This window comes from Scomber scombrus, chromosome 15, assembly GCF_963691925.1.
Source record: "Scomber scombrus chromosome 15, fScoSco1.1, whole genome shotgun sequence".
Classification (NCBI taxonomy): Eukaryota; Metazoa; Chordata; class Actinopteri; order Scombriformes; family Scombridae; genus Scomber; species Scomber scombrus.
In genome coordinates this window covers 4,019,454-4,029,801 of record NC_084984.1, presented here as the reverse complement: position 1 = coordinate 4,029,801, position 10,348 = coordinate 4,019,454, and the positions used below count along the sequence as shown (strand labels likewise).

At 41.0% G+C, this 10,348-nt stretch overlaps 1 protein-coding gene across 1 annotated transcript; it reads left to right on the top strand.

Moving 5' to 3' along the window:
* Window positions 1-484: 484 nt before the first annotated feature.
* Window positions 485-10,201, top strand: LOC133995789 (unconventional myosin-Ih-like). The gene is made up of 31 exons (XM_062435280.1): window positions 485-641; window positions 1,070-1,185; window positions 1,930-2,128; window positions 2,203-2,283; window positions 2,367-2,546; window positions 2,624-2,722; window positions 2,814-2,927; window positions 3,026-3,097; window positions 3,193-3,312; window positions 3,628-3,695; window positions 3,780-3,885; window positions 3,993-4,073; window positions 4,166-4,257; window positions 4,391-4,485; window positions 4,630-4,676; window positions 4,790-4,870; window positions 4,961-5,066; window positions 5,744-5,861; window positions 5,986-6,099; window positions 6,195-6,271; window positions 6,361-6,429; window positions 6,543-6,627; window positions 6,742-6,904; window positions 7,007-7,090; window positions 7,807-7,900; window positions 7,999-8,054; window positions 8,126-8,261; window positions 8,744-8,814; window positions 8,958-9,055; window positions 9,147-9,246; window positions 9,863-10,201. The coding sequence occupies exons 1-31, from the start codon at window positions 516-518 to the stop codon at window positions 9,887-9,889; spliced, it is 3,075 nt and encodes a 1,024-aa protein (XP_062291264.1). The 5' UTR covers window positions 485-515; the 3' UTR covers window positions 9,890-10,201.
* The last annotated feature ends 147 nt before the right edge of the window (window positions 10,202-10,348 follow it).

Genomic DNA, 10,348 nt, shown 5'->3' with positions numbered 1-10,348 from the left:
CTGTTGTGAATGAATTGTCATTTTAAAAAGAGTGCAGGTGGAGTATTTAGTGTTTTCTCTGTTTCCTTGTCACAAACATGACGGATGGCTCTTTAGAGAACACAGAAGCAGATTAGATAGTGCCGGATGAATTTATATTTGTCATGAACATAAAGGATGTAGCCAAGGCCACCAACAGATATAGGGAAAACAGGCAGGAAATGAGTTGCCTTCTGGGAAATATATATTCTATGTGTTCATGGGTGGTGACAAACTCAACAAAAAAAGATAACTTTTGAGGAAAACAGGACATAAATGGTAGGCCTGGTCTTAACAGAGGGGAGAACTGGGCCAAAAATAACAAAAATGTCAGAAAGAGCAATTCATTTGCACCATCAACGTCTCATAAAATGCATAATACAGTTTTTTCCTGGTACATAATTTTGTTTTGATGCCTTGCTTCCTTAACATGTTACTTATGTTTTCCTGCTTGGGCACAGAGCCTGGATGAGCGGTGTAACCAGATCCTGAGGAACATGGAGGCCTCCCTGACAGCCCGGGATCGCGTGGGCATCCAGGATTTTGTTCTCCTGGACGCCTACACGAGTGAGAGTGCCTTCCTGGACAACCTGCGGAAACGCTTCCATGAGAATCTAATTTACGTGAGTCTTTCCTGTGTGTGTGGTGTCATTCTGGATAACCAGACACGCTCTTTCTCTCACTCTAATTAAGCTTCGTGCCCCCAACCTTCAACCCAACAAGGTCCTAATGCTGTGTTCCCTTCTGCTGAATCTGGCACCTTGTGTTGCTGAAACAGCAGCTCCTGTTCTTTTCATTTGCAGAGTGAGCACTGTAAAGGTCATCGCTGTCTGTGAGGTCATGACAAGTGATTAACCAAACTTATTGCTTTTGATAAGAAGGACAAAATTACTTATCAGTGGAGTGATACATAGATACCACACTGCAGGAAGCCTTTTTTTAATGCCATGTAATGTTGAAGTAAAAAAACATGATTTATGAAATAACAGGCCGGAAAGCACATGTGCAAGAGGTGATGACGATGCCTTGCTTTTCTTGTCTTTCTCTGCAGACCTACATAGGGACACTACTGGTGTCAGTCAACCCGTATAAAGAGTTGGACATCTACAGCAAGAAGCAAATGGATACCTACATGGGTGTAAACTTCTTTGAACTGCCACCTCATATGTAAGTTTAAAAAGAAAAAGAAAATACTATGCTTGGGCAATAGGTAGTTTTGAGAAATGTTGCATATGGGTCAATGACGTATAAGGATTTGCAACAACTCAATTTTAGCATAATAAAAACAAGCATATCTAATGCAGTAGTTCAAACATTCAGAATGTTGTGTACCTGAAAATTCATATTATACATTTGAAACTAAGTGATTTTAGTGGGTTTTTCAAGATTAATTGGTACTGGCCTTAAAAAAAGTCATGTGGTGCGACCATGATTCATCTTGAAATAAATTAATTTACTTAACACGCTTCACATCTTTTTTTTTTTTTTTACAAGTTTTCAGTAATATAAAGTGTTTGGAAACAAAGTATTTGCATTTTAAAAAATGTTTTGTAAATGATGATCTTTTATTTATATAAGATATTTCAAGATGAATCATGGTCGCACCACATGACTTTTTGTAAGGCCAGTGCCAATTAATCTTGAAAAACCCACTAAAATCACTTTCAAATTATAATATGAATTTTCAGGTACACAACATTCTGAATGTTTGAACTACTGCATTAGATATGCTTGTTTTTATTATTCTAAAATTGAGTTGTTGAAAATCCTAATACGTCATTGACCCGCATACAAGAGTATATGTTGAATGCAACAGTATGTTCTGGACAAAAATGTAGATGTGAGATGCCAACAAAGTCAAAGTCTGAATTTTAAAAGCAGACTGAATTTGACCCGTCGTTGTACTCCCAGTTATGCGCTGGCAGACAACGTTTTCCGCACCATGCTGTCTGAGTTCAACAACCACTTCATCCTAATCTCGGGGGAGAGTGGGTCCGGCAAGACCGAGGCCTCCAAGAAAATCCTGCAATTCTATGCTGTCAGCTGTCCAAGCACCAAACTCCTCAACAACATCCGAGACAGATTGCTTCTCTCCAATCCAGTGCTTGAGGTCAGCGTCATAAAAATGGATCTGTGTATTGTTTTTTGCCCATTGTTAAATTTTATTTCTTTTATATCCTCCAGGCTTTCGGAAATGCCAAAACCCTGAAGAATGACAACTCAAGCCGCTTTGGGAAATACATGGACATCCAATTCGACCACCAGGTGGACTGAAATAACCTCATTATTACAAATGTGGACAACAATGTCAATATGAAGTCGGGTTATGGATTCGCTTTCTCCCTCAGGGCGGTGCAGTTGGTGGTCATATCCTCAGTTACTTGCTGGAGAAGTCACGTGTGGTCCATCAGAACCACGGAGAGAGAAACTTCCACATCTTTTACCAGCTGGTGGAGGGCGGAGAGGAAGATCTACTCCGCTGGCTTGGCCTGGAGAGAAACTGCCAACACTACAGTTACCTGGTGCAGGTCGGTGGAAAAAAACTTTTTTTTATCTGGTGCAACAAAAACCTTCAGAAATTGATTTTATTCTTTGTCTCCTCCAGGGCGATTGTGCCAAAGTGAGCTCCATCAATGATAAAAGTGATTGGAAGATGGTGCGGAAAGCCCTCTCTGTCATTGAGTTCGGTGAGAGTGATATTGAGGTGAGGTGTGCAAATTAAAATGAAACAAAACCTTTATCTTTACACATTTTACTGGTAATTCATAAACTATTTCTCTCCTGGTGTAATGCAGCTGCTTTTTGGAATTATTGCCAGCGTGCTCCACTTGGGAAATGTCAAGTTTAACGCAGATGCTCGAGGATACGCAACTCTCAACAACAACCAAGAGATGCACTGGGTGTCAAAGGTTAGAACTAAAGAAAATTGTTTGTCTATCTTCATGCAACTTCCTGATGGAGGCCAGGGAGAGAGAGCTGGTGTTACATGTCCAGTTTTGCCTTGCAGTTGCTGGGGATTCCTGCTCAGGTGCTACAACAGGGCTTAACCCACAGGAAGATTGAGGCCAAAACCGAGGAGGTGACTTGGTTGCTTTTTATTTAATTCATGTAATAAAATATGTTATTTGTTATGCTGATTTTTTTTTAAATATCTGCCTTTTTCTGATGTTAAAGGTGTTAAGTCCCTTCTCTGTGGACCACGCTGTTTACGCCAGGGATGCTCTTGCCAAAGCCATCTATGGCCGCACTTTCAACTGGCTGGTGAACAAGATCAATGAATCATTAGCTAACCAGGTGAGTAAACAATATAGAAAGAAGTAATCTTTTTAATCATGCCCAGCCAAACCTGTCTCATCAATCTCATAGAAAAGTGGAAAAAGGTGTGGTATCTAGAGTTTAGTAAGCTTGAAGCAGCAATTTGAGTCATGGTGAGTATGAAAAATCCAATTCTGGAAACAGCACATCAAGCTTTTTGGACTGATTTTCTTTCCATAATGTAATTCTATTGTTTTAAAGTAACATGAGCTTGAATTTCTTCAGAGAGGCCTGCACATAATCCATGTACATTTAAAAACCTGAATGTATGATGTCTGTGTAAATTATACGTAGGATTCCTCCAGGAAGACAATAATCGGTCTACTGGACATCTATGGGTTCGAGGTTTTCAGCGTGAACAGGTGAGAACTTATATATAGATGAGCCGATTCTTCAATGGGTGAAATGAATAATCCAGCGCTGGCAACACCTGTGATTTATTTTAGCTTCGAGCAGTTTTGCATCAACTACTGCAACGAGAAGCTGCAGCAGCTTTTCATCCAGCTGACCCTGAAGTCGGAGCAGGAGGAGTACGAGATGGAAGGGATTGAAGTAATAAGCACTTTTATTACTTACTACTGCCTGACATTTTGGTCTCACAATCCTATAAACATGTGCGGTATAAGAATGTAATAATTCACCTTTTTTTTCATACACAGTGGGAACCAGTGCCATTTTTCAACAACAAGATAATCTGTGACCTTGTGGAGGAGAAACACAGAGGAATCATACCGTTATTGGTAAAGACGTGATTGAGTTATGGTTCTTCGAAAAGACAAACAATAATAATAAAAAAAACAATGCTGAGTTACTCATGCTTGTCCTCTTCTAGGACGAGGAATGTTTACGCCCCGGAGAGGCCACAGATCTCACCTTCCTGGAAAAGATGGAGGAAAAGATTGGCGGTCACCCTCATTTTGTCACGTGAGTTCTTCACTTCTGCTTTACAAAAAAAATATACGTTACATGCACATGGTGAAGGAATATGACCCAGCAGCAAGACCTGCAAGACTCTCTCATATAACAGACACTAACCTTCACAACCCCCCCCCCCCAGACATAAACTTGCAGATCAGAAAACGAGGAAAACACTGGATAGAGGAGACTTCCGCCTGTTACACTACGCTGGCGAGGTTACATACTGTGTAGTTGGTGAGACATAACTTCAACAATGAAATATTGTTGCTTTTATACTCATTAAAAGATAATTGAACTTGAAATACTTCCACATTTATAGTGTAAGCTGTATAATATGTGGCTGTTTAAATGAAGTTACTCTTTTTTCAAAACTTTCAGGATTCTTGGACAAAAACAATGATCTCCTGTATCGAAATGGAAAAGAGGTAATTTCAATTCATTTAGATTAAAAGGCGATTCCTTGAACATTTTATAATTTGATTTATTGTTTTTTTTATACATTGTCAGTTGCTGAAATGGATGCATTTCTCTTTTTAAGGTCATGCGACAGTCCAAAAATGCTATTATCAAACACTGTTTTCCTTCTACTGAACCAGACAGCAAGAGGAGACCTGAAACTGTAAGAATGTTTTCAAATGACTCACTGATGTTATTATTTACAGAAATACAAAGAACAAACAGTTGGTAGTCATATTCCTGCCATTTTCAGGTGGTGACTCAGTTCAAGAGCAGTCTGGTGGGCTTGACCGAGATCTTAATGTCAAAGGAGCCTTGGTATGTCCGTTGCATTAAACCCAATGAAGCCAAACAGCCAGGTGAGGTCTTGTATAGACATTCTCCACTTCTGTAAATGGGTCAATGACGTATAAGGATTTACAACAACTCAATTTTAGAATAATAAAAACAAGCATATCTAATGCAGTAGTTCAAACATTCAGAATGTTGTGTACCTGAATATTCATATTATAAATTTGAAATTAAGTGATTTTAGTGGGTTTTTCAAGATTAATAGGCACTGGCCTTAAAAAAAAGTCATGTGGTGCGACCATGATTCATCTTGAAATAAATTAATTTACTTAACACGCTTCACATATTTTTTTTTACAAGTTTTCAGTAATATAAAGTGTTTGGAAACAAAGTATTTGCATTTTTTTTTTTTTTACATTTTTGTAAATGATGATCTTCTATTTATATAAGATATTTCAAGATGAATCATGGTCGCACCACATGACTTTTTTTAAGGCCAGTGCCAATTAATCTTGAAAAACCCTCAACTAAAATCACTTTCAATGTATAATATGGATCTTCAGGTACACAACATTCTGAATGTTTGAACTACTGCATTAGATATGCTTGTTTTTATTATTTTAAAATCCGAATACGTCATTGACCCATATATTAGAGCTTCAGCCAAGCTTTGTCGAGTAATATATATACTATACATGTATGTTCAGCAAGCACATGAACAGAAGCACTACTGTGTTTCCTGCAGGACGATTTGATGATGTGTTGGTGAGACATCAGGTGAAGTACCTGGGTCTGATGGAACACCTGAGGGTCAGGCGTGCCGGGTTTGCTTACCGCCGCAAATATGAGATCTTCCTCCAGAGGTAGAAAATCAAACATCCCACAAATGCACAAAAACATTTCTTGCAGAAGATATTTGGCATGTTTGTCATTTTTGCCTTGAGCACTTTGCTGTGTTTGATTGTGTGGTGTTCTGAATGTGCTCAGGTACAAGCCTCTGTGTCCAGACACCTGGCCCAACTGGAAAGGTACTGCTGCAGAAGGTGTGCGGTGCCTGATCAAACACTTGGGCTACAAACCTGATGAGTACAAGATGGGCAGGTAGGTAGATGTTAATGGATCGGTGTCATATAGGTGCTGGTTCACCTGGAATCGATTCTAATACGATTGTCTTGTTTGTATCTTTCCCCTTTAAGGACAAAAATTTTCATCCGCCACCCCAGAACTCTGTTTGCAACAGAGGATGCTTTTCAGGTCTGCAAACATAAGCTAGGTGAGGCATGGCTCTGTAAATTCAGTTGAAATGTTGGAAAACCATAATATTACTCTTCACTATTCACTAGTTCACTATCATTGTTGCAGCAACAAGAATTCAGGCCAAGTACAAAGGTTACAGGGTGAAAGGAGACTTCATGAAACAGCGAGAGGCAGGTTGGTGTTAAAATGCAAAACGCAAATTTGTTTATAGGCAAAAAGATGATTCTCTTGATTACATGTCGGTGAATTTAACATATTACTGTTTGTTACCTTGCATTATCTAACAGCCACTAAGATCGAGAACTGCTGGAGAGGTATGATGGCTAGAAAGGAGAGAGAAAAGAGGGCATGGGCTGTCAAAGTCATCAAGAAGTAAGTTTAAGAGATGAGAAGTGATGACAATGAGTGTTTGACGGTTTAGTGGAAACGATGGCGACTGAGACTGAGCTTACCTGTTCTTACCTGAATTTTGTTGATCTGTTCTAGATTCATTAAAGGTTTCATAACCAGAAATCAGCCAGCCTGCACTGACAACCGTGAGTACCTGGCGTATGTGAGGCACAACTACCTCACTCGGCTGAGGGAAAACCTTCCCAAAACAGTCCTGGAGAAGGACTCTTGGCTAACCCCTCCACCTATAATGAAAGAGGTGTGAGACACTTTATTTTCAGGTTAATTGGGCAAATGTTTGGTAATGTCTGTACTCTCTAAAAGTGTAAAATCAAACAGCTCATGTAAAACCCTTTTGTAGGCCTCCCATTTTCTGAAGAAGCTCTACATTCGCCACATGGTACAGAAGTACGTTAGAGGAATCACTCCACAAAGGAAAGCACAGGTAAAATCCCGTCTTTCATACACAAAGTTACAAACATTAGTATAAGAATTACAATGCATTCACTCAAAATACATCCAAATCATTTAACCATCCTCCCGTCCTCCCGGGTCAAATTGACCCCGTCTCTTTTGACTGTTCCTTCCTTCCTTCTGTCCTTCTTTCCTTCGTTCCTTCCTTCCCTTCCTTCTGTCCTTCTTTCCTCCCTCACTCCTTCCTTCCTTCTTTCCTCCGTCCCTCCAACTTTCCTTCCTCCCTCCTTTCCTTCCTTCCTTCCTCCCTGCTTTCCTTCCTTCTTTCCTTCCCTCCTTCCTTCCTTCCTCCCTCCTTCCTTTCCTTCCTTCCTTCCTCCCTCCTTTCCCTCCTTCTTCTTCCCTTCTTTCCTTCGCTCCTTCCTTCCTTCCTCCCTCCTTTTCTTCCTTCTTCCTTCCCTCCCTCCTTTCCTTCCTTCCTTCCTTCCCTTCCTTTTTCCTCCTTTCCTTCCTTCCTTCCTCCCTCCTTTCCCTCCTTCTTCTTCCCTTCTTTCCTTCTCTCCTTCCTTCCTCCCTCCCTCCCTCCTTTCCTTCCTTCTTCCTCCCTTCCTTCCTTCCTTGACTCGAGGACAACAGGAAGGTTAAATTAACTTTGGAGGTAGTTTGTGGGCAATGTTTCAGTGCCAGATACATTTCCTTCAGGAAGAAGTTTATCTTATCTCATCATCATATTGTCTCTGTTTCCAGCTTCTGTTAAAAGAACAGACCAGCTCCATGTTCAAAGGAAAAAAAGAAAACTACCCGTTCAGTGTGTGCAGACCATTCCTGGACACAAGGATAGGCAAGCCTCCAGGATTATTATGATCTTGTTATGAAGTTATTATGAGGAAAATGACATTATCCTAATAATATATCATATATCTGTTTTTTTCTGTTAAGGTGTGGAAGACATAAGCATCAAAGTACTTCAGATGATTCGGCACGAGCACATCAAGGTAAACTAACACTGGACCTTCCTTTGTCCTTTTTTTTATCCACTCTGAACTTGTGTGTCTCCCTCCCACAGTACAGTGTGCCGGTGGTGAAGTACGACAGGAACGGGTTCAGGCCTCGACTCCGGCAGCTCATCTTCACCCAGGAAGCCGTCTACCTGGTTGAAGAGGCCAAGATCAAGCAGCGGATAGATTACACTTCTCTGAAAGGTAACAAATATCATTATCGATAGGGAAAGCTACACACAAGTTTGAAATGTAAGCTTTAAGCCTTTAACCCTAGTGTTGTCCTTGAGTCAAGGAAGGAAGGACGGAGGAAGGAAGGAAGGAGGAAAGAAGGAATGAAAGGAGGGAGGAAGGAAGGAACGGAGGTAGAATGAAGGAAAGGAGGGAGGAAGGAATGGAGGAAGAAGGAAGGAAAGGAGGGAGGAAGGAAAGAAGGAAGGGAGGAAGAAGGAAGGAAAGGAGGGAGGAAAGAAAGAAGGAGGGAGGGAGAAAGGAAAAGAGGAAGGAAGGAAAGAAGGACAGAGGAAAGAAGGAAGGACAGAAGGAAGGAAGGAAAGAGAGAAGGAGGGAGGGAGGAAGGACAGACAGAAGGAAGGAAGGGAGGAAAGAAGGAACAGTCAAAACAGACGGGGTCAATTTGACCCGGGAGGACGACACAAAGGTTAAAGAAGACTCCTTCTTTACAGGTGTGTCGGTCAGCAACCTGAGTGACAACTTCTTGATCCTTCACGTTATGTGCGATGACATCAAGCAAAAGGTGGGTGGATCGACAGACTGGTGTCTACAGTGCCAGTGTTTTGTCTTTTTTAATCTCTAAACTGCCAGTTTAACATTTAAGGGATAAATAAAAAAAATCATTATATCTAACATTTGCAGGACTGATAACTTTTGTTCTTTCAGGGAGATCTGGTCCTGCAGTGTGACTTCCTGTTTGAGGCCCTGACTAAGCTGAGTGTTATTGCCAACAAGCAGAACTACATCAAAGTGGTCCAGGGCAGGTACAGAATCAGGATTTTATATAACTAGATTTAAATTAAAACACTATGACCAACAAATGATCCAATTCAAACATGTTATTATTATCTGCAGTGTGCGATTTGACATCCAGCCTGGCAGAGAGGGGTTTGTTGACTTCAAGAGCGGTCAGGAGTCAATGGTCTACAGGGCAAAGAATGGCCATTTAATGGTGGTGAGTGTTTAACCCTTGTGTCGTCCTCCCGGGTCAAATTGACCCCGTCTGTTTTGACTGTTCCTTCTTTCCTTCCTCCCTTCTTTCCTTCCGTCTGTCCTTCCTCCCTCCTTCCTTCCTTCCTTCCCTCCTTCCTTCCTCCCTTCCTTCCTGCCTCCTTTTCTTCCTTCCTTCCTTCCCTCCTTCCTTCCTCCCTTCCTTCCTCCCTCCTTTTCTTCCTTCCTTCCTTTCCTCCTCCCTTCCTTCTTTCCTTTCCTCCCTTCCTTCCTCCTTTTCTTCCTTCCTTCCTTCCTTCCTTCCTTCCTTCCCTCCCTCCTTCCTTCCATCCTTCCATCTTTCCTTCCTTCCAACCTTTCCTTCCTTCCTTCCTTCCTTTCCTTCCTTCCTTTTTTCCTTCCTTCCATCCTTCCAACCTTTCCTTCCTTCCTTCCTTCCTTCCTTCCTTCCTTCCTTTCCTTCCTTCCTTTTTTCCTTCCTTCCATCCTTCCATCTTTCCTTCCTTCCTTCCTTCCTTCCTTCCTTCCTTCCTTCCTTGACTCGAGGACAACAGGAGGGTTAAGACAATGTCAAATTATTATTGATTTTAACAATTGACTAATATATTTTTTTTCTTTAGGAATCGACAAGAACAAAGTCCAGATGATGACGCTGGGGATTCGGGATGTTTGCTCCTCTCTGTCTCAGAGCAGCACATTTTAGTAACAGCCATGCTCGCTCTGGCTGTTGCCAATAACTTGTGTTATATGTCAGCTGACTTTCACTTTTTGCATCTTAATAACAATGTTACACAATGAAGGATATGCTATTATCACACCGTCATTGCCAATACTTTAGTTGTAAAGGGTGGACAACTTGATCAGAGCAGAGCCTAGCCAGAATATCAGTGGGTCTGCTGTTGTTACTTATGTCTAGAAGATAAAGATAAATCATCCCTGTGTGAATTAAACAGTCCACCTCAGATTCATACACATATTCTGTACCATCCTTAATATCAATAGAAGCACTTGTCATCATTTTTAAGTGAATGTATTGTACCTCACATGCTGTCTGGATGTTAGCAATAAAGAAAAACATTAACGTGTGAAGCCATAAATGTAACAAT

Excerpts from the sequence above, each read along its gene's own strand:
- LOC133995789 (XM_062435280.1), top strand. The coding sequence starts at position 516 with ATGGAGGCCTCCCTGACAGCCCGGGATCGCGTGGGCATCCAGGATTTT. Across the intron at positions 3,098-3,192 it reads TTGAGGCCAAAACCGAGGAG|GTGTTAAGTCCCTTCTCTGT; the intron begins GTGACTTGGTTG and ends CTGATGTTAAAG. Across the intron at positions 9,247-9,862 it reads AGAATGGCCATTTAATGGTG|GAATCGACAAGAACAAAGTC; the intron begins GTGAGTGTTTAA and ends TTTTTTCTTTAG.